This window comes from Dermacentor silvarum, chromosome 1 (genome assembly GCF_013339745.2).
Source record: "Dermacentor silvarum isolate Dsil-2018 chromosome 1, BIME_Dsil_1.4, whole genome shotgun sequence".
Lineage (NCBI taxonomy): Eukaryota > Metazoa > Arthropoda > Arachnida > Ixodida > Ixodidae > Dermacentor > Dermacentor silvarum.
The window spans coordinates 369,219,815-369,246,448 of NC_051154.1; the positions used below are offsets into that span (position 1 = coordinate 369,219,815).

Here is a 26,634-nt window from a genome sequence, read left to right on the forward strand (position 1 = left end):
GCGAACCATTGGCCACACTGTCTAGCCCGTTAGGCTTAATTGTAGCTCTGTCGCCAAATGTCGGCGATTAAAAAACCGACAAAATGCCTCGCCAACAAAAGTGAGTGCACGGAAGGACTGTTGCATGTTCATGGCCGCCATCTTTGCGAAATACCGTACAATGACCCTTCGTTTTGTTTGCAATTCGTAGGCGCACAGTGGTCCCTGTTCGTAGCATTGAGTAAACCCGTCACAATGCTAGCTTTGGAATTACATAGCAGGCTCGAAAACATCGTGCCATAGCACACTGCCCCTGACTGTAGACAGCAGATTAACACGGCCAAAAAAAAAGCGAGAGGGGGAGGCATTGCAGAAAGGTGCCGGGGGCCTCCCGATTTGAGAACTCTTTACCGTCGGCGCTGATGACCACGCGGAGCGGTGTCGAGCGATGTGATGCACATTCCCTGCTTTTTTCTGTTGTGCAGATTGGCCTTATAACGAATTGACAATACCCACAAAAACCACCTGCCATAAGGATGGAAAATAACTTTTTCATCTAAACAATAGAAGCTTGCCATTAAGCATAATATGGCCCACTATCAAACTGGAAACCCCATGGGTATTTAGGACAACTTCGCTATTTCTTCAGCTTCATAGGGAAAAAAGCACTTAATTCTATTCGTTAGTAGTAGTAGTAGTAGTAAATGTTATATATTAAAAAAATTGTGTGACATTCTTTTGATAAAAAATGTTTTCCAGACTTTCATATACGAGCTGAGTTGTTACCATTGCTGGCATACTAATTTGGTGTTCCCTTAAATAAGAGTAGAGCAGACTATACATCTCGATTCATAGGTACCTAAGTTACTCATAGCTAGCAAGATTTTTGTTAAGAAATCTGATTATCCTACGGAGCATGTACAGCATGGTGTGTTGCACATGTTTTTTTTCTTGAGTTGATTCAATATTCTATTCGAAACCTGCTACAGTCAAACCCACTTATAATAATATTCAAATTCTGTGAATATTCCATTGTTATAACCGATAATTGTTATAACTGGGTTGCATGAAAAAATCAAAATAGGTGGATAGCAGAGCTGTTGTGAGAAAACTATAATAGTGGGGAGGCCAGTGCCCCTACCCACCACCTTGCTCCATCTGGCTGCTGATTGTGTTGACTCGTTCAACTATTTAACTCTGCTTCCTGCGTGCTCCAATCGTGTGTAACAAGCTGAGGCTGTCGGCATTCAAGAATGGCACTGCTATTACAACTGTAAAGTGGGGTCATGGGCAGCAAGTCACATGCGAGCTCTGCCGAGGCATCGCTTTGGTGGCCCCAAAAGGGGCCTTTTAAAAAATGCGAAGAGGTTGCTGGGGCTAGATCGCCACAAGCATCTCGCCGTGCACTTCTCACTGCCTTGCATGAGAAAGTCCCATGTCCGTCAGCTTTGCTTGCTTTATGCATAGCTTGCCGACATCCTTCTGTCGCGAAGGTCTCTCGCGAAAACAATGCCCCGGAAGGACTGAATCATCTTCAGGACCACCTGCGAGGACAACGTTGAGGCAGCCTGCCCTACCATGTCATTGCTGCCATTGTCACTATCCGATGCAAGCACATTCGCGACGATCGCCTCATCAGTTAGAACCACTTCGTTTCCAAATCTATTGCAGTGCGCTTTCTTTTCGTCGGCAAATGCATTGCCGGTGATCGGTGGGCGGATCAGCCACCTTCTGTTTCGGCGGTGAGTCAAATCAGGCTGAGAAACCAGGTGTCCAGGATCCTACGACTTCGACGGAAAAAAAAACAAAGGCAAGCACGAGAACCTTAAACCATTCGTAGTAGTGTGCGGTATGAAGGACTGGCCGGCCATCGAAATCTGGGTGCAGCGCCCAGCGCTATCAGCACAGTTGGCGCAGTCCATTCGTGTTTCAGAGGGTGGCGCGGCGTAGAGCTTGGGGGGCAGCCCATTCTTGTTCAGAGGGGTGGAAAGCTGACAGGAGAGAGGCGCGCGAGGCTGGCGATGCGAAGGCTGGAAAACTGCGCGGTTGCGTGTAGCGGCTCGAATTTCTTTTTTCTTTTTCTTTTTTAGTTTCATGGATTTCGCATTCCATTACCTTTCGGCACGGACACCCAGTTGCTAGACTGCATCGTTATACAGTAAAATCTCGTTACTACGAACACCACATTAACGAACTTTTCAGATTTACGAAATTTTTTAAAATCCCCGCCAAAATGCCTATATTTTCAATGTAAAAAACTTTCAGTACTACGAATTTCAGATTACCGAATATTTCAGAATAACGTACGTAATTTAATCCCGTAATCACAAGATGCTTCGTTATTACGAAGTTCCGTTGAAGTTTCGGTACCGAATCCCTGAGGCTTACACCTATCATCATCATCCACAGCAGCAGCAGCAGCCATGCGCTGGGGAACCCGTTTCAACGGGTACAGCCCCGGCAGCATCGGCATCAGCATGAGCGTCGCATATGTTTATGTTCGGACTCTCCTACTACGTCGTAGGCCTAGCGTCACCACGTTGGTAGTGATCGGCAGGAGTTTCGAAGTTATCGGTGCTGTGATTGTGTTGTGTGGTTGCTTTGCTGACAATGAGTTCTGCTGGCCCCCGCGTTAAAAAGAAGCGACGCCAGTTTACGCTTCAAGAAAAAGTGGACATTTTGACGCAGCTGAATGCTGGTAGAAGAACAAAGTAGAAGAACACACGAAGAAGAACAAAGTGTTTCCAGCTCAGATGTTTTAGTTTTTCTAGAAAAGACGCGATTATTCCTCGGGCGCTGTAAAGATGTCCCCGATGACGTTCAGAGGAAGGTCGAGGATGTAGAGGCGTTCGTCCTGCAGCGCGTGCTGTCTACTCGGCAGAAGAAGATTACAGACTTCTTCAAGCAATAAATTGTAGTTAAACTGTGCCAAGCGTTCTCGTTTATTATTTACGTACATTACGCGCATCTGCTGCAAAGGTATGTAATTTTCGTTCTTGTGTTGCATTACCGACATGGAAATATTGATTTTTCAGTACTACGATAATTCAAATTAACGAATTAAATTCGGCGTTCCCGTGAAGTTCGTTGTAACGAGATTTTACTGTAACCGATAATGCGGCATATGGGCATATTAGTAAGTGGGCTATTTCACCATAGGAGGAGGAAACAACTTTCAAGGTTGATGGTGCAGCAGCTTCTCGTTATAACCGATATATTGTTAAAACCGGTATCGTTATAAGTGGGTTTGACAGTATTTGTACACCCCTACTTTATATGGAACACCACAGTGACACTGAATTCCCCTGGAGTGTCCATATAATTGCTATCGCAGTTAAGCTCATAGATGTGAGAAACAACTGCAGTGACACCTTGATGGCCAATACGCGAAGCTGCTGATGTGACGCCGTGTTTTGATTTCAGTCAGTATGTCATGGTTTGCAAGAGAAATTTATTGCACATATTTTACATTAGAGTTGTTTTTGTAAACAAAAATGGCGGTGCCCACACAAGCATAATGTGGTGGTAATTGACAAAAATAAATATAAAGCAAACGCATTTGAGCACCTTTCAGAGTCTGCTACCCTTGTGCAAGTAGGGGGGGGGTTATGTTGCAATTTTGTTGATGTAGAATTGCAGTTCAGTGACATTTCGTTGTTGAGAGGTACGAAATACATTGAATCCGATGGGTGTTTGCTGGGGATACGAAAATATTTTGTTGTCACGAAAATTTCGTCACAGAATTTTGTTATCACGAGTTTGGATAGTAGACTGAAAATTTGGAGTTTATATCCATTCCTTATCTACATTTAATATATTTTTAATGATGTCGCTGCACTACAGTTGAAAAGATGTTGCAGTACAAGTTCTTGTACTAACAACACAGCCTCCTGTTTGAAGCCCCCATATTCACAGAAGAAAAAAAAATTATGGGGTTTTACGTGCCAAAACCACCATCTGATTATGAGGCACGCCGTAGTGGGGGACTCCAGATTAATTTGGACAACCTGGGGTTCTTTAATGTGCACCTAAATCTAAGCACACGGCTATTTTCTGCATTTCGCCCCCATCGAAATGTGTCCGCCATGGCCGGGATTCGATCCCACGACCGAAGGAATACCGAAACAATAAAGTGAAACTGCTACAGACACAGATGGTAAAATGGTTGAATTACAAGTGGCTGCTTGTGAACGCACCTCTCAAATTGCGCTCCGTGCGACGAAGAACGACCATTGAAAAGAAACAGCATCATGTTTCAGATAAAGTCCAAGTTTAATAAGATCCTATCGCACCCGTCACTCTTGCTTTCAGTGCGAGTGAAAGTGGGCGAGGGTGAGCCGAGAAGGATGGTGGCTTGATGGCGCGTCCCGCGTGAGCAAGGGGAAAAGGGTTGAGCTCGCAGTGACGCGACCAAATGTGTGATGGGAGAGGGGGGCAGGTTGCTGCACGTCTCCTTTTCTAGCATGGTCGTGGTTTTGAATGGCTGTCAGCACGGTTGAGTGCATACACAGCCCGCGCTTCCTGTTTTAGAGTTAATCTGGTGTGTATGCAAAGTGTGCAAAGTGCATCCTGTGCGCTGTCTTCCCACACGTTTATTACTGGAGGTTGCATAATCTCGAGTTTCGGAGACGTGTTGAAGCAAGAGGGCAGATGAAGCATTTGCACTTTTCATGAAAGCGTCGTCCCACTGCGGGCGACACCATCAGCTGCAGGGGTGGAGTGGATGTGAAAACGTGGCTGGCTTCGCTTCGTACCGCTGATGTGAAGATATCATTGATACGGCATGAAACTCGATATTTCGTCGCCAGCTCTCAAATTCAACTTAGTGATTTTTTTCGCATTCAACTTTGCTTTATCAAATTGCCCGATAATTTGGAAAATTTTGGGGCCCCTTCTATGGAAGAAAAATTCATCTGTGACTGTACTTCTTTGCTTAAAAGGTTGAACTTCATTATAACGAAATTTTATATAACGAAGCAAATTGCCAATTTTACTGACTGTAATATATTGAAGTTTAACTGTACTACCATTCAGGAGCCTAGTCATGCCTTATTCCTGCCAGGTATGTAATTCACACTGTCGAATGTAAGCACCAGTTTGCTTTCCTTGACAGCACGCCACACTTAAGATACACTGCGCAATTGGTTGGTGCTTCCTGGAAGCAGCTGATTGCTGTGGTGGGCACGGTATATCGGGAAGTGCTTCTCTGGGTGCCATCCCAACCTTCACCTGCACCTGTTCTTCACAGACTCACTGGTCACCAAGTAAGTTACTTGTCTTCTTGGGTTTCGAGTTTGAACACGTTGCATTCTGTACAATGCCGGCAATGTTATGGAAAACGAACTACCGTAAAATACCGCGGAAGCGCCCAGTTTCGCACAAGCACCCAGTATTAACATTTTCAAAACTTCAGAATTCTGAAAAATATATACTAAGCGCCCACCCCCTCTAAAGCGCCAGCATCGGCCAAAATATTCATCCCATTGCGGTTGCTATCAGACCTTTAGGGGCGATAACTGGGATACAGTCAACGTCTGATTTTTTGGGCTGCCTAGGGGCCGAAATTAAGGAATTCACACCGTGTTCCATGACAATTGCCCCTTCCCACTCATGATATGCTTTGCCGCAATACTTTGTGTATGCTTCAGCACATAACATTGCCGTATTGAAACGAAGCTGACTTTCTGGAACCGGCCTTATGCAACGCGCTGTGCTTTCCCAGCTACGGAGTCATTGGCGAAGATTACAAAGACGGAGTCGGCGTTTGGTAACAGTGGCCAATTGTTTCCATGAAAAACACGACACCGAACAGCAAGACACTTGGTAGTGAACGTCGAAGTAGCTGGGCCTAGCATTACCACAGTGGTGGCTAGGGCTGCCAGCGGATTTATGTGCGAGATTGCTGGTTCAAGGTGGCTAGATAATCGAAATGGTGGCTGTGGTGGCTTTGATTAATGCCTTTTTGGGCCTGCGGTCATGGCATAAAGCCCGGAAAATTGAACTGCGAAGATTTCTCGTGCCCGAAATTTTATACGTAAGAACGTCTGGAATTTCGGACATTTTACATTGACTCTATGAGGTATGTGATGGTGCCGTGAAGGCGTCCGAATTATCAGGCATGTCCGAAAAATTGGGCGTCTAGAAAATCGGTCGTTGACTGTATTCGCTTCCCCATCATTTACCATTTGAAAATAAACATGCTTTCTTCAATTCTGTAGCCACCGTAGCCCTGCCTAGAAGTTTTTCATTGGCCGCCATCTTGGTTTTTACTGCTTCGACCGGACAAGCGCCCATGTTATGGTGGCTAGAAGGAGAGGTGTCAGCATCGGTGCGCCAGAGAGGGAGCGAGAATTCATCCAGATGTGTAGCAGCTGCTTTTCGTTGTAGCTATTTCACGATACCGTGCGGATTACAACAAAGGCTAGTTGGTACTCTTTTCTGATGGCTTGCGGCAAAGCGTGTGTTGGCACTGCAAACTACGTTTGAACTTGCTTCCTTGTATATTAGCTGCGTGCGCCGCTGGCACTCGGAAGCGCTGGAAGATAGCGAATCAAATGACTTGCCGTGAGCTTGTCACCAAAACAACGTCCGTGCAGTTTTCGCTTTGATGCCGCAGTGTTCTTCATGACATCTCAATTCAGGTAAAAGCATCAGCAACCATACTTGAACGCTTTATTTTGATGACTTGCACATCGAAAAGCAAGGTCTATTTCGTACAAGCTTTTAATAAGCAAGATATTTATTTGGACACACTCTTACAATTGAACGTCAAAAACACAATGAAAAGAAAATAAACAGAAAATATGCATCATTGTAGGGGAGAACAGCAAGTTATACAAAACTGAGCTAAAGGAAGTACAGTTAAACCTGCTTATAACAAACCTCCATATGACGAATTCCTGGATATAGAGAAGGTTTTCTATTCGCCGCCGTTACTCCATAAAAGCACATGTATTTGAGACCTCTACGTAACGAAGTGGCAGTGGGCGACCCCCTCGAAATAACGAATTTTCCCCGCCGACAATCTAGAGATTTCGCCCCAAATATTGTCATTTTTGCGCGAGCAGCAACCGGAAGCACCTTCTCCGCCGCGACGGAATGCGAAGCGGCGGCGTTGCGCTTGGCACGCTCGAATTCACGGCGACTGCGAGGTGGGCCTGCATCTCTCGACCTGGCTATCTTGCCGCCGTGGGCTTGACCTTTCTCCCTCCCTTCATTCAAACCTGATCCCGCCGCTTGCTGCAGCCGGCCTAGCCCGCCAAACTGGCACTCTCCTTTTCCAGTTGATGTTGCCGAAGGAAAAAAAAAGTTTTTTTTTTTCATTGCACTGGCAGCGGCACTCTTTGGTTACTGCGCAAGTCTCTGCGCTTCACTTCACTAACCTGACACTAGGTCACACTATATGACGCCATCGTGTCGTTCGCTCTTTGTTTCCAACGCCTCGTGCTAGTGCGAAACGACACGCGTCCACGCAAAGAGTACCTGGTGTGACATTCCAAGGATGAGTGCGACGAAAACGGAAAACGGGTGCGCGTTACAATCAAGGACGCGTTAGAATTGAGTAAATATGGTAAGCCTTTCTTTTTCGATTTTTCGTGCTGAACCTGCATATAACGAAATCCTCTTTATAACGAAGTTTTTCGGGAATTTGTCAATTTTGTTACAGTGGAATCTCGATACGATCATGGCTAATACGAATTTCTGGATAATACGAATTTTTCTGTGGTCCCGGCCGAGCCCCATTACTTTGCAACGTGCTAGAGAACGGTTGTTACGAATAGATTTTCGACCCGTGTCGGTTGATAGGAATAAACGCCGCCCCACCGACGGCCGCGAAAAAGAACAGTGCGCAGTCACGTGCTTTCTCCCTTTCTCTTTTGGTACGGAGGCGTGGACGCGGCGCCGGACAGCGCGGAGCCCGTGACTGAGTGCGAAGAGTTTGAAGCGCACTTTTGTTGCTGTTCCTTTTGTGCTTTTCCCCATGCAGGCGTGGGGAAGCGCGGCCGCCACAGCCACCGAAGGTTCGTGCGGTCTATCGCTCCAAGGGAAACTGAGTGGCATAAGCACAGCGCATACAAAGGTCAGAGCCGTGTGGAGATCGCTTTCAAAGATACGGTGAGCGCGATAACACCAACAGCCGGCACAGGTGCAAAGTACAAAAACACATTTATTGGCAGATTAGAAGCCCCCCCCCCCCTCTCTCCCTCCTGTGCTGCATTCCCACTTGGCTCCTTTCACGTGGGAGATTGCGTCACCAGTTACCCTTGCGCCCGGTTGCAAGACACCACTTACACCGTGCAAGATACGCATTTGGTGCCGCAGCACAGCATCGCCCCCCCCCCCCCCTCCCTCCCAACCCCCACGGCCTATCGCGCGACGGAAGTCGCGTTTGCTCTCGGCTGTGCGCTTGCTCTCCGTGAAGGTGCGTCTCCCCTGCGCTCTTTCACTCGCACATACGGCGCGCGGTGACGATTTTATCACCCTTGGACTCATGCTCCACGTCTCCGCATCGCCCTCGTTGATCTCTCCCATCGCTGGGCGCACCTCGTTGGGAAGCGTGCTCGCTACCGCCCTTGTCGGCGAGATTTTCCCGCGGAAGCTGGATTATAACTGGTATTTCGTCTCACACGGCTGCGCTCTAAGCGGTATGCGTATACATGGAGTTCTATTGGAGGGTAAACGGGAGTCAGAAAAGGCCGCGTTGCCGCCAGTTCTGCACTATAAACGGTTATGTTATAAGTGGTCTATACTGTAAATGCTCTTTACGTGCCTGTGCCTTAGTGAGTTCACCTCTGACTCTTTAATTTAGCTAGTTTTAATTGTGTTTCGATGATACGAATTTCAGCTAATACGAATATTTTTCGTAACCCCGTGAGATTCGTATCATCGAGATTCCGCTGTATATCGAGGTTTAACTGCAAATAAGACAAGTAAAAAAAACACTCAATATGCAATGCCAAAATATGCATACAAACAAGGCATTGAGATTTGATTGGCAAACACTGATGCAGTTATAAACCAGCTTACAAAAATTGATTTCTACCTATGTCAAACACAGCCAGATTGTGACATCAAATTTGCTAATGGCACCTTTGTAACAATGTGAATAAGACATTACTAAAGAGTCACAACAGACGACACAATGTGGGTAATGTACAATAACATAAAAAAAGAAAACCTTGTTGGCTGTGTTAACCTTATGAAAGTTAAGTAGTACGTCTCAACTTCAAGAACTTCATCTTTTCTCTCTTTTTTTGGTTGGACGCATTTTCTCTAGCTACAAGAAAATGCATCCTTGTCAGTGTGAAGAAGCGAATGATTTGATTCGTCACTTCCACTTTGTGCTGGTCACAGCCGACCATATTTAACCTCTTCACAGACAAGCAAGAGATGAGGTCCATGATGCTATCAGTTTTCAACTTGTTGAAACTGAAACAATAGGTAAAAGCGGTCCTCCATAGCTTTGACCAGGGGTACAGGAGGCCACCTCTAATTATTTAACAAGTGAGGCATGGCTCTGCCGGAAGCAAGCTTGAGTCCTCTGTGTGAAGTAACAGCCCGCTACATTCGTTGCACTTCGTCTTTTTCAACATTTTCCGGGCCACATAGCTACTGACGTAATAAGTGATCCGGGAGTCACTTTTGTGTCCAACGATTTCAGCGTGGTCAAGGAGTACTTCACATGCCACAATCATTTCATGAACTTCGTTGAGACGCCCCACATCTAGGAGCTCATCCAGCTTATTCTGTAGTTTCATGGGATTAGTGTGAGTGCCCGGACTTAGAAGGCTACTCAGAACTGCTGAAGGAATGTTGCCACTGGAGAGTGACTGCGCTAAGCTGTAAAAACTGAGGCAATTTAGAGATATCAAAAATTGTGTCGGTGTAGGGTGATCGTTGGAGCCAGACATTTGCCTCAGTATCCCGAAGAGGTTTTCAAGCGCGTCTTGGCACAAATGAGAAGTCATTGAGTGCTTAAACCCAAGGGTTTTCGTGACATAGAGCAGGATGGAAAGTGTGCTGGTAAGAGTAACACGGAGTCCTTCGGCTGTTGATTCGCTCAGGAACCCAGCCTGCTTAGGCACACCTTTTTCCCAGGTCGCTAGAAGCTCCAGAAAGCATTTGGTGCTTGCTACTTATTTACTGTCTGGTCTTAAGGCCAAACACCATATGCACGAAAATGCACGTATCAGCGACGAGTGACGCGATGTAGATTGCCTTCGCGCAAGCTGTCGCGTGCACGGGCAAACCCCATTCACGCGACTGCTTCAGCGAGCGATCTCCATTGTTGCTGGCATGAGGGCGTCTACTCGTACCAAACGTGGCGCGTTGTCAGCGGTATTCATGGGTAAAATAAGATGTTTTGTTGCACAATAATACATAAAATTTTTTATCATTGTCCTGCAGTATTTTTTTTATGTGCACGTGCATAAACATTACTTTATTTGCTCGCTGTGTGCACGTTGCTGCGAGTCGAAAAGCACGTGGAGACAACCGGCACTATGTCACTGATGTACATCCCATTCCAGTGTTTTACTATTGGCTCCTTGAGCACAGCACTTCCGGGCGACGAATTTCAAATTCGAAATCCGAGCGATTGCGCGATTTCGACCACGCGACACGTGGCGCGAATGGCCCGTTTCGTCGCTCATACCGTCGCTCGTCGCTGTTGCGTGCATTTTCGCGCATATGGGGTTTGGCCTTTAAACCTCGCTTTGAGTATCTCGATGTCATGGCATCAAAGAGGTCTCTCATCATAGAAGCAAAGGCAGAAGTAGCCTTGGTACAGCCAGTGCCATAGCAGTGTTCCACTTGGCTGTTGTAGACATACAGGCCCCTTAAAACTTCATCACTGAAGAATGTGAACGCCAAGTTGACCCACATTTTTGCAGGCCTCCTTTACATATTCGTTGCTAACTCGACCATCTGCTGTTAAGAGCCCTTTGGAGGTTACAGCGGGGGAAATCTGACGAAAAATGCAAATACCGGCTTGGATGCACTGGGTGCATTACTTTGCACACGGTCTTTTCGAGCTTCCCACTTACACGGAAAATTTTTCTCATGCTGCTGTTGCACACAGCCCCGTTGCATGTTACAAAATCCACGAAGAGCCCTGATTTCTCGGCACAAATCACAGCATCAACAATGACTTTGGCCAGAACATCTGCCTTTACATCGCTTCGTGCACCAAACGTACCGAGAATTTGTTGCCATTTGACTGTGAATGGTTGAAACAAAATTACAAGGCCATGGTCACATTGAGCACCTTCTTGTCCTGGTGAACTGTACTTGCCGAGGTCAACGAAACCGTCAACTTGCCCTTTGCTGTTTACAGCCAAGTTTTTGGACAGTTTTATTTCATCGATGAGTATGCTGCCATGTCGGTGATACGGATCAATAGTGCGTGCTTTCTCTGCAATAGCCGTGAGCACTTCTTCATTAAAGCCAAAACTGCTTTTATATTTACGGACGTAAGTACGCAGGCACGAATGGATCGGTACAACCATAATCTTGAGCTTACGAATGCGCTCGTAAAGACGCGGGCTTTTCATATTGCACAGTTGAACGTTTAGCATTTGTTAGCCGGTGGAAAGTGGCCACCAGTGAAAGGTAAACATGTATACGTGTCAATGATGTGGGGATGCGCGACTCTCGCGCATCTCCTGTAATCCGGCTTCACCGCGTAGCTAAGTGCCGACGGTGGTCGTAGTGGTTGCGGTGCATTTCGAGAGATGGCGCGAGTGTCGCGATGCTAACGCCACCAAACGGCGGGGTGACTTGAGAGAAAAAGGTCGAAGGCGCTCTCTCTTTGGGTTGGGATCGGTGAGCGACGCGGACGTCCCGCGCGTGCGCCGATCCACGTTTCGCGAGACGTCTCGCGTGGCTCGGAGCGAGGCACCGGTATGGACGAACACGGATCGTTCGAACGCGCCACCATTCGCGTGACCGTACACGTGAACGACTAGGCGATGGTGTCATTGCATGGGGCGAACGTATTCGCTCGCTATTTGGTCGCGGTGAGTCGGACTTACTTGATTTGTCGCGCGCCCATGTGAATGTTCTATTGGTAGTTATTCGAGTAGTGTGCATTAGTGTATGAAAGGTGCAATAAATGCCCTTTTGATTGGTTGCAAAACTGTGTTGTCGTTCCTTTGTCCCAAGAGCACACATGTGAGACCCCACATCTGGCCCCAACGCTTCGCGCGTGCGCCGGCCCGCTTCGCTGCGACCGTCGCGTGAGGCTAAGAGCACGGCACCGGTATGGACGAACACGGATCGTTCGAGCGCGCCACCGTTCGCGTGACTACACGGGAACGACTAGGCAATGGTGTCATAGCATGGGGCGAACGTATTCGCTCCCTATCTGGTCGCGGTGAGTCGAACTACCTTGATTTGTCGCGCGCCCGTGTGAATGTTCTATTGGTTGTAATTCGGCTAGTGCGTATTAGTGTGAGAAAGGTGCAATAAATGCCCTTTTGATTGTTTGCACTACTGTGTTGTCGATCCTTTGTCCCAAGGGCACATGTGAGACCCCACATCTGGCTGCCCAACGTGGACCTCTTGGGGCATCGGACGATAATATTAACTGTTTTGCTCGGTTCAAGATGTTTCAACCGAAGCGTAGTCCTAGCGTGGATTTTGATCGCTAGTTTCGGAGGCGTGCTTTTTTGAGCGAGGCGACGGTTGCTGTAGCGTGTTTGAACATTTCAACATGCTAAGCCTTTTCGCGAGTGTTTTGTTGAAGTACTGTACACTCGTCGGTACGAGAGCCATGTGGTCTGCATCCTGGGAGAGCGAGGCCTAGCGCCCGCGGAGCATTGGCAAGCCTGAAGCGAGTGAGTACGGAAGCCTCAAGGGTGGTCCGAATTTCTTGTGTAAATAGCTTCTTCTATCTCTTTGACTTCGGAAGTCGCGGCTCAGGGAGTCGGGTGGCCGCGGGCCACGGGTGGCCGCGGGCCACGGGTGCCGCGGGCCACGGGTGCCGCTACGGGCTGACTGGTATTGCGGCCTGGCACCGGGTGCTCTGACACCGTCTGGGACGGTGGGCGCCGTCAACTCGGATGCTGTGTGCACCGAGCGGGGTAGGACCACCTCACAGAGCTAACGTCTCCTCGCGGCTGCCTGTTGTGCCCATTTTGGGTGATGTTTTTTTTGAATGCCGGTTGTTGTCAGGGTAGCGACACATTAGGCCTAAGGCTTTACGAAGCCGCCTGTCGCACGTGGAGGGACACAACCTGGTGGACCGTCGTGTTGAGGTGTCGCACTTCGCTTCTCTCATTTTAGTTCGCCTCGAACGAATTTAAATTACTCGTTCGATTCAAGAAAGCAAGCTTTGTTCACGTGAACTTAGCATCTGAAATGCCACCCGAAATTTTTGCTAGCCGAATTGAACATCGTACCACGTGGGCGATGCGTGTGCCGAATTCCTCTCCCTTGCCCTACTTTAGTGTTTGTCGAGTGCGTTGAGTGTACGCAGCGTGAGCGGAGTCACCCCTGGTTTGCTGTCACCTGCACATCGTCTGCGCTGCTGCCCCGGCCTACGTACGAGCTACCCCAGGCGATGTAGATGCCTGTGGCCAGTTCGGCGCGGCGATTTCGGCGGCCGCCTGTGTCAGGTTCGTTACCCTCAGCGGCTGGGAAAAGAGCTGGCAGTCACCAACGGCTACAGCGGCTCTCGCTGGCAGGGCGCGTCGGCGCGAGCGACGCTTGCTCGTGCCGACTTCTGCGTCGCCGTTTCCGCAGTCCTGTGCTGGAGTCGTGCCATCGAATCTGCAGAGCTGATGCTGTGACCAACGGACACCACCGGTGAACCCCAGAGACAATGTCGGCTCGCATGTTGTGGATAACGTGTGGACATTTACTCGGCGGCGCCACTGTTGCATGTACTAACTTTAGTTCGCGATGCGCACGTTGATAGGCCTTGTGACATGTTTCGCCGGCGTATGTGTAGTGCTTTAAGGTTGGGGGGATGTGGGGATGCGCGACTCTCACGCGTCCCCTGATGTTGTTTTCCCCGCATGGCTCCCGTAATCCGGCTTCGCCACGTAGCTTTACGGCGGCGGAGTTGCGGCGGATTGCGAGAGATGGCGCGAGTGTCGCGATGCTAACGCCACCGAATGGCGGGGTGATTTGGGAGAAAAAGGTCGAAGGCGCTCTGCTCTCTCTTTGGCTTGGGATCGGCGAACAACACGCACGAACGCTTCGTGCGTGCGCCGGCCCGCTTGCGCGAGGCTAAGAGCAGGACACCGGTATGGACGAACATGGATCGTTCGAGCGCGCCGCCGTTCGCGTGACCGTACACGTGAACGACTAGGCGATGGTGTTATTGCATGGGACGAACGTATTCGCTCGCTATCGGGTCGCGGTGAGTTGGACTTACTTGATTTGTCGCGCGCCCATGTGAATGTTCTATTGGTAGTTATTCGAGTAGTGTGCATTAGTGTATGAAAGGTGCAATAAATGCCCCTTTGCTTGTTTACACTACTGTGTTGTCGTTGCTTTGTCCCAAGAGCATGTGTGAGACCCCACAATATGCATCACCATGCATTCAAGGATCCTCCCTTGCTGAAATATCACCCCATTTGTTTTTCTCCTTTTCGATGCTTCAAAGCATTCACGTACCTGCACTTGCTGATTTTTTGGCAGGCTTTGCAACTTCTCTTCAAAACTAGAGCTACTTATAGCTTCATTGTCCCGTTTCATCTTTTCTATGGTCTCACTCAACTTTGCAATGCTGTGCTTTTGCCGTCGCAGCTGCGCATTTTTTCGTGTTAGTTTCTGTGTGAGGTGAGCTCTTGCCTGTCTGGATTTTGTATGCTTATACACTAAAATCTCAGTGATACGAATCTCGCGGGGTCGCGTGAAATTTTTTTTATCACCCGAAATTTCTATCGTGAAAACATACACAATATAAAAAAACAATGAATTAATTTTTACCAGAAAAGATTTCTAATAGTGGAACCCCATTGATACCTTCCTCACTGCTGCGTTTTCCCGGCTGCTACGTTGCGTTTTTGCGGTCCCGGCCTAAATCCCATTGACTTCCATGTATAGTCGAATCTTGATAATTCGAGCTCGAAGGGGCCCAAAAATTTTTTAGAATTAAAAGGACTTATTTTTGAAATATTCGTGCACCATAGCACGAAGTACGAACGGTGCAATTCGTAAAATATTGCGGTGCGCAAGCACATATCGAGCGAGGGCCACGAAACTGCCCGCGTCGGCCAACGCTCGCTTCACGATAACGGCAGAAAACGGAACTTCAGGGAGTGGGCGGCGCAGGCACGGCCACAGAGAGAGAGTGCGGTTGTGAAGAGGAAGAGGTGACACGGCGACGGGCGTGCGCGGGGACCGTCGCAGGTGAGGGAGGAGGACGGCAGGGAAGCGGATTAGGCCTCGGCAACTCTGTCGCTTCGGTGGCTCCCCTCGCCCTCCCTCTCAACACCCTCGTAGCCCTCTCACCTTCGACTGTCTCGAGTGTGAGGCTACGTGAGGCCTGGCCCGGCGCCAGTTTAGCCCGTTCCCTGAAGTTTTGTTTTCTGCCGTTGAAGCGAGCGTTGGCCAGACTGGGCCTCCGCCGTTGCTTCCCTCTATGCTGCAGCCGCAGCGTTGGCTGAGACGTCGGCACGTACACGCATGTTTCGGCGCCCTGCAGAAACGGCGACCTTGCCATGACGTGGTTTTTTTGTTTTTTTTCTCCGCGCGGGCGTTGAGGGGTCTCGCCTAAGTTTTTGCTCAATTGCGGTGTCGGAGCAATGCCGGTCGGAGGCGCCGCCACGTGATTTGGCATGCTGCTGAGAGCATTGTCGGTACGCGGTATGTTCGAATTCATCGCAAATGCTTTCGCGTTCGAATTACCGGGTGTTCCTTGTGATACTTCGCCAATCTATAATGTTCCTGCATGTTACGTTGCTTTTGAATGTGGCGGTCATGTAAATTTAGCGGTGCAGTCAGCTTGTACATCTTGTACATTGCAACAAGCGACCGGCACGTTGCAGATACGACGCACCCGCGCGGGTGCCGTATCCTGAAAGTGATCTGCGACGTGCGCAAAGTGCGCGCCCGCGAGGACCTTATTGTCAAAATCATCTGCATGTTGACAATGTGCACCTAGTGCCAGTAGCTTCGTATGCACTGTGCCTTCGATGTTAAGTTCGCATCGAAGCGAGAGACAGAGCTAAGGTCAATTCGCTCGCTGCTGCTGCTGCGCTTCTGTTGCTTCACCTTTCGGGTGAAACTGCGGCTTTTTTGTCTCTTTTTTTTTTCGCGGTCCCTTGAAAAATGTATCAACGGGACGTTTTCTTCTTGCCCAAATCGTCAACGATTGCCTTCATAAAGGCGTGTAAGTGCGCGCATGTGATCTTGGGAATGTTTTTGCACGCCACTGAACACCTGAGCACGTCGAGTGCAGGGAGCGTTTTGACCGTCGGGGCTGGGCCTCGGTCGTCGTTGCAGCAGCGGTCCTCGTCTACTTTCTCGCTAAGCATAATGTGGTCCGGTCCGCTCGACGTAGGGACCAATGAGAGATTACGCAGCCACGTGACGTAGTCGGTTGCTTGGCGACTATGGATCCTGCCCAGATCCCGCTGTGCCAGCTTGTCTGTGCCGGTGGCCCCGCTAGCTTGGCCGCCGCCGCTGTTGCTCATGCGTTCGTATGATCCGCAGGGGCACGGCAACATGTTCGGAATAGCCGATTTTTTTCGTATTGTGAGCAATGTATTTCGGCCGGGGAATGTTACGAATTCATATCACACCGAAATTCGTATCAGCCAGGTTCGTATCACTGGGATTTTACTGAAGTATGCCTGATTTATCAACAGCTTACGAAGCTACTTGCACTGTAAGCATCGGCTTCTATTTTGGACTGTCCCACAACAAATGAGGCTGTGCAGTTTCCCTCCATGGAGTGTGTGCTTTGTTCTGATTTGCGCACTTTGCATTCCTGTTTCCATTTCAAACCCCTCGCAAGGAATCATGGCATCCATTTCGAACAGGAGGTCCTTAACATCACTAAAGTTGTCAACATCCACTGTTTTTACAAGAACACCTTGTACATATGCCGTGCAATGCAAGGTTGAGGCATTACTTGAACACAAAAGTAACTTTTGAAAGCACAGAGTTCCACCACTTGATGCATACACTGAGAACGCAACAACGTCCATGTTGTTTGGGATTACGTGTTTCACCCAGTACTTATTTAGAAGGTCGTCTTGCGTAATACCCTCCAAGATATTGTAGCCTCCGATACAGTTCGAACTTGATGGAACGTCGGTTTCAGCACTCTGCGGTTCCTCGTGAATGCAGTCAACCTTTCTTTGCTTGGAAGTTGCACCGCCATTGAATGACACCGTCTTTCTTTTTGGAGGCAGCTTCTTTGAGAGGTAAGCAGGCACACTTGGAAATATTGTGGGAATTGCGTCATCTGTCAGTGTAGGGCGATCACGGGGGATTTCCACAGACTCGACATTGATGACAAGCTTGTAGCTACGGACGATGAATCTCTCATCGAAATGAGCCTCGCACTCATTGCAGTTCTTCTCCAATGGCTTGTCAGCACGAGGAATCGCGCGCCCCCAGGCCCTGCGTCGTTCATCGTTGACGGGAACAGCGAAGAGACGCTTTCTTCCCTTGTTTGCGGGCCGAAACATACCCCTCTTTGCATCGAGGTGCAAAACAGTCTTTGCTGTTTAGACATCACTGTGGCATGGCCACGTCGGTACGCAGCGATCCCAAACAAATTCAAACCAGCACACTGCAGACATTGTGAGAACACGTGCCCGTACCTGTCTGTAGGCGACGAAACGTGTGGCGATGGCGGTCGGCGGGTGCTCTCGGCGGATCTCGGTAGCAACGTGCGCACCGCCCCGCGACGGCATGAAACAGCAGCACGCCTCCGATCAAGGCGCGACCGCGACGATGCTGACACCTCTCCTTCTAGCCACCATACCCATGTCTAGGTGGGTTGGGTGCTTCTGCGGTATTTTACGGTATGTCTTTTTTCATCAGATTATAGTAGCCGGGTTAGCTTTCCGGTGTAAATTGAATATTGTTTAATTATTTACAGATATCTTAACAGTCAAATGTGCACACTCTTAACCCATTGGCTATCAAAGCTGGGCCCAACAACACCGCAGGGCCCAACAACAGGGGCCATATTACCAAAGCTGGTGATTCGTTGTGTTGGAGGCTGGAGGTATGGTTGGTTTAGAAATTGATTCATAGATGGCACGAATATCAATATACGCTATACTTGATCAGAAAAGGTTGGGCATAGATGGCACTCCTTGTCCACTAAAGCGGAGGCTAGATTTGTCAATTTTCTGGTATTTATTATTTCGCGAAAATTTGCTTAGCGGTAAAAATAATTAGAACGGAGGGTATCGGACACACATCATATTTGGTAGCCAATGGGTTAAAAGAATGATCATCAATGCACATTTTAAAGAAGGTGTGAGGAGGAAATGTAGCATATTACATACAGTTAAGCCTTTATATAGCGAACTTCAATATAATGCAATTCGTGATATAACGAAGTATGTAATGTTTTATAACTTCTTGTTTATAGAACACCATATACAGTAGCACCTCATTTCTACGATCCCGATTTGATTATTTCCCGGTGCAAACGTTCATGATTGAGAACACAAAAAACGACACAGTTGGGTTACGCTTATTTTTTACCGGTTCATACGTTCCCGGAAAACACGATCTTTCGGCACTAACGTTCAGTACATCGCCGAACTGTGATCGTATGATATGTTTTCCGGCCGCTAGATTGCATGTAAACAAGACAATGCGCAAGGCGCGCGGGATCGAGAACAGTAGTCGCCCACTGCGGCAGCTTCCCGGCAATACTCGCCTGCCCGTCTCATGTGAAAACGCGGGTGTGTGCTCGGTTTCTTATTCGGGTACCAGCAAATCTCCTCCCGGGACGTCACCAGCCGCATTCACAGCTATCACCGCAAACCCTATTGCGATAAACATCTTTACCTATCTGTTTTACAGCCCGTGGGACGTAGTGCAGTTAGAAGCATACTGCACGCTTTTAGTAGGCGATAACCCAAACGCATCGCCCTTGCTTGCTTCAAGCGGTGTGATGTGAGCATCACATGTCACTCCGGCCGCATCGTAGACATCGTATTCCTATGTCGTCCACCAGCTCGGTTTCGTTTCGGTTTCCTCTCGCCGTCTTAAAACACCACGGAATAGGAAAACAACAAAACGGGTCTGAGATCGCCGGAGCCCCACCACCTTGACACGTGTCGGTGTCTTGTGTCTCAATGATTCGCAGAATGCTTCACATTACGTAGATGTCTAGAAATGTTCAGTGTCAAATTTTTTAGTTACTTCCGATCGTACGTTTTCCCGGTTACTAAGCTTTTCTCGTGTTTTTTTTCTTTTGAAAACGTATGAACGAGGTTCTACTGTAATTTGAACCTTAATATAACGAAGTCTGTTTATACATGATTTCAATATAACAAAATTTCACTGCCACCACGAAGGAATACCAAGGCAATTAACGGAAACTGCCGCGGATGCAGATGGTCAAATGGTTGAATTACATGCGGCTGCTTGTCAACACCTCTGTTAAATCGTGCGCAGCGCAACAGAGTGGCTGCTGAAGCGGAGCATCATAGCATCAAGGCGTTCTCGCGGTCATGTTCCGTATAAAATCCAAGTGGAACAAGATCTTATTGCGCCCTGCACGCCGTTTATTGTGAGTGTCAGGGAAAGTGCAAAGGTGAGTTGAGAACCATTATTAAAGAGAAGCCTGTATTAAGCGCACATTGCCATGGCAGAATGGGCAGAAAGTGTACTCCCAAGTCACGGCTGCTTACATACAGAAGAAATGTCTTTTCTTTTGCATTGAAATTTAAGCAACAAATGTGTTGTCTCTGCTTAGTGTATGTAGTTTATTTCACCATAGTAGTTTCACCATAATAAGTAGTTTATTTCACCATAGAACACATATAAATGTTGACGGTGCATCGGCTACTCATTGTTATATCAGATATGCTGTTAAAACCGGTATTGTTATAAGTCGATTCGACTGTACTTCTTTCTGTGCAACTAAATTGTTTGAATGTTGGTCCCCTCTGCTCTTTTTATACAACCCGGTTATAACAATTATTGGTTGTAACAATGGGACTTGGCACTTCAATATGGAGTGAGTTCAACTGTATTACTATTATGGACAAAACTGATTAAAAATTTGACAGTAGTTTGATGCAACCACCAGTAATGGGCAGCATGTCTTCAAAGAGATGATAACAACAGGCAGTATCACATAGCTGTGAGCTCAGTGTAACAGGGGTATCACTGCGACCTTTCAGGCTGATGATTTGTGAGGCCAGAGAAATGAGCCCATGAATGCTGTTGCATCGAGTGATATGATCTCACCATTGTCGCCCATTTTTTGGCAGGGCGTGATCTTCTCGGTGAGCTTCCATGTGCCACAGCGGCTACTGTGCTCCACGTCAGACGACCGGTCACTGCGTGTCTACCGGTTCCACGAGGCTGGTGGGTCGAGCAGCACCTTACCAGAACGGGCGGGAACCAGCAGTGCCAACACAAACTCGGGCACCACTTCCCTGGTGCCCTTCGGGCCTGCCCAGCTGGCCAGTGGGTGGTTCAGCTCAGTGCATTCACTGTACGGCCACGAGTCACGTGTGTGGCGGGCTGCCATCTTGCGGAGCTGCTATCTCAGCGTTGGCGAGGTGAGAGCACCATTGGTGTGTGTCACACAAAGTGGTGCCTGGAGCCTATTTACGCGTACCAGGTAAACTATAGTAATAGCTGCACATTCTTTTTTTTTTCTTTCCTTATTTTTTTTTCAACAATTTTTCAGAGTAACAGTATGGCTACTGCACTAATAAAAAATTCAGCAGCACTCATTTCACGATGAATATCGACATGTATGCGATTAGCATTGAAGCAATGTAGTGACACATGTCATTGCCAATGCTGAAACGTGTATGCAGCAGGACTCTACTCTCGTGCTTTCCACTGCACATGCTGTGCCATCTAGCAATGCCTCCGGGAAGTCCACGTGTGGCACAGGTTTAATTCCGCCGAGCATTGGAGAAATTTTAAAGGATATTTTTTGTGACTGAAAAGCAGCACATACCCAGTGCCACATACCCAGTGACCCAAGTTGGTTAGAGGGTTGGCAGAGCAGCCTGATGTGCTACCCATTAGGCAATGGACTACCCACCCGGTGACCCAAGTTGGCAGGAAAATGGTTAGAGACACAGACAGACATACAGACAGGATTACGAAGCCCAAATGGCCACTGAGGGGGCCACTCAGTGCCATGTCTCATAAGTGTTGGGGAAGCCAGGCGACCTTACGTTCACCGACCATGTACATAAGGATACCATTGTTCGATATTTCGCTGCCATCAGCTAGGTCCTGTACCCTCTTGGACTCTTTAGTTTCATCAGGTAGCAGGTAGGTAGCAGGCTAGTCTGTAAGTATTGCAGCAGCTGCAGCAGCAATTGGTCCCTGCGTTGTTCCAACTGGAACTTTGCACTGTCGGTGAGGGGAGACACATCAGTCACGTCAACAGGGGCTGCTAGTTCAAAACGAATGGTTTGTTGTGGCTCTTGCACTTCAATTGGAAACCGATCCTCTGCCAAACGAGGCTGAGCAGATTCGGTGGTAGTGATGGGGCAAATGCTTAGTGCATCTGCCGGGATGTTGGCCCGTCCTTTACGATGCTTTATGGTACACTTGAGCCCTGGTAATCTCAGCGCCCAACGTCGCACTCTGCACGATGTCTTCTCAGTCGTAAACATCCAAGCCAATGATGCATGGCCACAATACACCTCAAATGATGTGAATTCTATATACGGCTGGAATTTATCGACAGCCCACACCACAGCGAGGCATTCCCATTCTTGGACAGTATACAGCCGAACCCACTTACAACGATACCGGTTTTAACAATATATCGGTTACAACAATGAGAAGCTGCTGCACCGTCAACTTTTGTATGTTTTCTATGGTAAAATAACCTGCTTACTACAATGTCTCCATGTCGTATTATCGGTTATAACGATGAAGTCTGGCTACTGGGTGTCCGTGCTGAGAGGGAATGGAATACGACCTCCCTAAAAAGAAAAAAATTCGAGCCATTGCACGCCGCCGCGTGCAACGGCTCAACGGCTCCATCCTTCTCCGCCTCGCCAGCCTCGTGCGCCCCTCTCTCGTCGCTCTTTCACCCCTCTGAACATGAATGGGGTGCACCCATAGCTCTATGCCGCGCCACTCTCCGAAACACGAATGGACCGTGCCAACTGCGCTGGGCTGGCGAAGCGACGAAAATGTGCGATGTAATAGGGCCAAAACAGCATTAGCATCGACCGAAACGAAGCGACGGAGTTCGCAACGTCATAGCCATCATTGAAAATTGTACTGGGATGACAGCAACACCAGAACGCTTTATGCCTATTTGTGCCTTTAAAGTCTTTATTCTTGCATTTACCGCCACGCATAGCACCGTGTTGGCCGCGCGTGCCTTCATGACGGCGTAGTCGCCATCCATGATCACGTCGATAGTGACCACGATTTCGTTTGGAGCGCTTGCGGCAAACAGTAGTTTTGTTTTGGCTCAGTACACGCGTTGGTTGCGTGCCTTCATAACTGAGTAGTCGCCATCCATGATCGTCTCGATAGCGACCGCGGTTTCGTCCGCAGCTGCAGCAAACGGTAGTTTCGTTCTGACTCAGTGCGTGTGTCGGCCATGCGCCTTCAGAACCGCAAGGTCGTCGTCCATGATCGCATCGACAGCGGTCGCAGCAAACAATAGTTTCGTTTTTACTCAGTGCACATCAAAACTGTCGAGGATGAAGAGCACTGTCTACATCGCGATGGGTGGCGACCTGGCGAAAAAGTAATCGGGTTGTGCGCGCGGTAGTGAAAAGCGTGTCTCAGATGAAGACGCGCGCCACGGCTGTGCTTTGAAAGAAGTCGCGAGGCCTTCGCCGCTGCAAGTGCCAATCAGTCACGAGATGATGAGAATTGCAGCGTCCGCACTGCCTTTGTGCAAAATAGAAACAGTATTCTCCTGATTATTTCAGTAAATAAAAGCGTGTTGACGTAGAAAGCATTTGTTTATTGTTTTCTTCGTACCCGCAATAATTCGACATTCGGTTAATTCGGTTCCGTGAAATCTGAATTAACGAGGTTTTACTATAGTAGTGCCATTCTTGAACGCCGACAGCCACGACTTGTTACACGCGACCAGAGTGTGCAGCAGGCAGAGTTAAACAGTTAAATGAGTCAACACAATCAGCAGCCGGTGGAAGAAGGTGGTGCGGAGGGGCATTGGCCATCCCCGCCATTATAGTTTTCTCACAACCGCTCTGCCATCCCCCTGTTTTGACTTTTTTTCATGCAACCCGGTTATAACAATTATCGGTTATAACAATGGAATTTTCGTGGCACTTGAATATTGTTATAAGTGGGTTCGACTGTACTTCTTTTCAACAGCGCTGAGGGTTCTGCTTATAAATGACACAGGCCTGAGTTCACCTTAGACTTCCTGCAACAACACTGCCGCTATGCCAGTGCCACTGACATCTGTTTCTATCACAAAGGGCCTGTTCAGGTCAGGCAATACCACAGCACTTCTCCTGCCAGCATTAGCCTCAGAGTCTCGAATGCTGTTGGTTGCTCGGCACGCCAAACCCAATGGTCTCCTTTCTTGAGGAGAGCTGTTAGAGGTCTGGCTTTGTCAGAAAACCAGGGGATAAAATTTCTGTAGGGTCCTGCCAGGCCCAAATACATTTGGAGCTCCTTGAGCTGTTATATGGCATGGAAACTCTGCAACCGCTCGCACCTTGTCCGGATCAGGTTGGCACTTGCCTGGAGAGATTACATGCCCAAGGAACTTTAATGCCTGTTCACAGAATGCCACTTTGCTGGGATTGATTGTCAGACCTGCAGAGCCAATTTTTTGCAGTACCTGATCAATATGTTGTAGGTGGTCCTCAAAAGTCTCTGAATAGATGAGCACATCATCAAGAAATGCCATGGAGTACTTGTGTTATATGCCTTCTAACACTTTGTGCATGAGAGACTGGAATGTTGCCGGCCCACCTGCTACCCCAAATGGCATTCACTTGAATTGAAACACTCCTCTATGGCACAGGAATGCAGTCTTTGGTGCATATTCGGGAGCAACCGGCACTTGAAAGAAGCCCTGAGCAAGGTCGAGGCTCATGAACCACCTAGCGCGGCCGAGCTGAGCCAGTACCCAATCTGTGCGGGGCATGGGCTATACTGGCACAGTTGTGCTTGCATTTAAGGTTCGGTAGTCGACCGCAAGGCGATATCCTCCAGTTGTTCTTCTTTACTAATACAGAGGCACTGCCCCAGGAACTGGAGCAGGGCTCAATGAGGTCTTGGTCCAGCAAATCTTGGGTGTATGAATTTCTCTCTTTTGACTGTTAACAGGGCGCAGCTTGCATCTAACTGTTGGGTGGTTGCCTGTGTCTATTTTGTGAACCATCAGGGATGTGCAACCTGGCCGAGTGGTAAAAATAACAAATATGGTTATGGTCCGCAAGGATGTTATTCAGTTTCTGCTTCTGCTCCTCCCCAAGGTTCTCTAGACTACGCTTGCCACTCACGGTGGTATCGTGGCATACATCCTGCACATCTGCAAAAAGTGCCTGTAGGGAGCTGGCCACATTTTCATCAGGCTCTTGACTTTGCATATCACATTGCAATGCTGCCTTACGGACTGACAGGGCTCAGTGTCTAATATCCGACACACAGGGCAGCTTTATTGCCTTTTTAATTTTGACAAGCCCATATGGGTCACAGTGCAGTGACCATCCGCCAAGGCCCATGTGCAGAGAAATACGGGCCACCTCAAGGAAATACCACCCAAGGACAACATTGTGACACAGCTCTGGCAAAAGAAGAAAACGCTGCTTCCTGGACCCACTTTGCTGGTGAATACAACTGCAAACCGATTGTGCAGTTTGTGACCAGCCATGAGCAAGCCTCAGGGTTCGTGCTTCTTCCCTGAAGGTGCCACCCGTGCACTTGGCTGCTGCAATGGCACGGCTACCTATTAAGCTCACGCTTGCCCCAGTGTCCATGAGTGCATAAAGGACACTGTCGCCAATCAACAGTTCAAACTGTGGTTCTTTATTTCCAGCTGTTGCGAGCACTTTCAGGGACGTCGCGTACCTGTCGGCTGGAGAAGTGGCTACGCTCGTTAATTTCCCTGGCAATCTGCTGGAAGGTGTCCTGGTGAATTGCAGTGAAAACAGCGGGGTTTGCGTGCTCTAGCAGTAGCGCATTGACGTTTAATGTGGCCACACTGCTGACACGGGACATTTCGGTTTGGCGGCTCGAATCGTGGTATTCCCTGTGTCGCTTGCAACCCGAAGTTCTGAGGCGCTCTGACGAGTTGTTGCAGTGCCGAAGTGTAATTGCCCCTGTCTGCGGCGTGCGAGCGAACAGCACAGGTGGGGGGTTCGACTGCGGGGCTCCAGTGCAAAGCATCGTTACGCATGAGCGACGAATTAAGTCGCTCGTGCTTGTCTTTGTTTGTTGCGTTGAAATCGTTCCGGGCCACATGGTTTCTCAGCCTCGTTTGACTCGCTGCCTAAACGTTTGGCTGATCCACCCGCTGGTCATCGGCAATGAACGACGTTTCCGGTGAAGAGAAAGCGCACTGCTATTGATTTGGAAACACAGTGCTTCTAACCGATGAGGCGATCGTCGCGAACGTGCTTGCATTGGATAGTGATGGTGACGGCGACGATGGCAGCGATGATGCAGTAGGGCAGGCTGCCTCAACGTTGTCCTCGCAGGAGGCCCTGCAGATGATTTAGTCCCTCCGGGACTTCGTTTTCGCGAGGAACCTTCGCGAGAGAAGGACGTCGGCAAGGCCGGCAAGGTTAGCGTAAAGCACGCAAAGCCGACGGACATGGGGTTTTCTCGTGCAAGCCTGTGAGAAGTACTTGGCGAGATATTTGTAGCGATCTCGCCTCAGCGTTTCTACTGGATTTCTCAAGCAGAGAGGCTGCTGCGGCAGCCTTCTTGCATCTTTTAAAAGGCCCCTTTTGAGGCCACCAAATCGATGCCTCAGCGGAGCTCGCATTTCACTTGCCACCCGCAGCCCCGCTTTGCTGTAGTTATAGCAGGGCCATTCTTGAACGCCGACAGCCGTGGCTTCTTACGCGCGATCGGAGTGTGCAGGGAGCAGAGTTAAACAGTTAAACGAGTCAACACAATCAGCAGCCAGATAAAGGAAGGTAGTGGGGAGGGCACTGGCTTCCCTGCCATCAGTTTTCTCACAATAGCTCTGCCATCCCCCTACATTGATTGTTTATTGCAATCACAATTATATAGACACTCTAGGTGAATTTCTGCCATTGCCGTTGTTGCCGTGACATTCTGTATAAAGTTCACGGGTGATAAAATTGTCGCCGTACGCTGTATAAGTGCGAGTGAAAGCATGCGACGGTGAGCCGGCATGCGCGGCTCGCGCACACAAGAGCAGGAAGTGCGCAGTCTTCCAGTCACGCACAACGCTCCGGAGGGAGGGTAGGTAGGTGGAGGGGCCATGCTTTACTGAGGCTGCGCGGTCCTACCGGGATGGAAAGTGAGTGCCCGCCTGTGCGGCTTTATTTT

At 48.8% G+C, this 26,634-nt stretch overlaps 1 protein-coding gene across 4 annotated transcripts in view; it reads left to right on the forward strand.

The window, feature by feature from the left end:
* The window catches only part of LOC119437452 (WD repeat-containing protein 6-like), a 245,733-nt gene that overhangs the window by 29,425 nt on the left and 189,674 nt on the right, over positions 1-26,634 (forward strand). For 3 of the 4 annotated variants that reach the window (XR_005189379.2, XR_007465092.1, XM_037704476.2), the window contains exons 5-6: positions 5,108-5,243; positions 20,403-20,696. Coding sequence is in view for 2 of the 4 variants with exons in the window: in XM_037704476.2 (XP_037560404.1) it covers positions 5,108-5,243; positions 20,403-20,696 (430 nt within the window). In the remaining 2 variants the exon portion in view is untranslated. Of the gene's footprint in view, positions 1-4,503; positions 5,042-5,075; positions 5,244-20,402; positions 20,697-26,634 lie in introns of those variants that run through there. The other variant, XM_049660566.1, reaches the window with a different exon arrangement.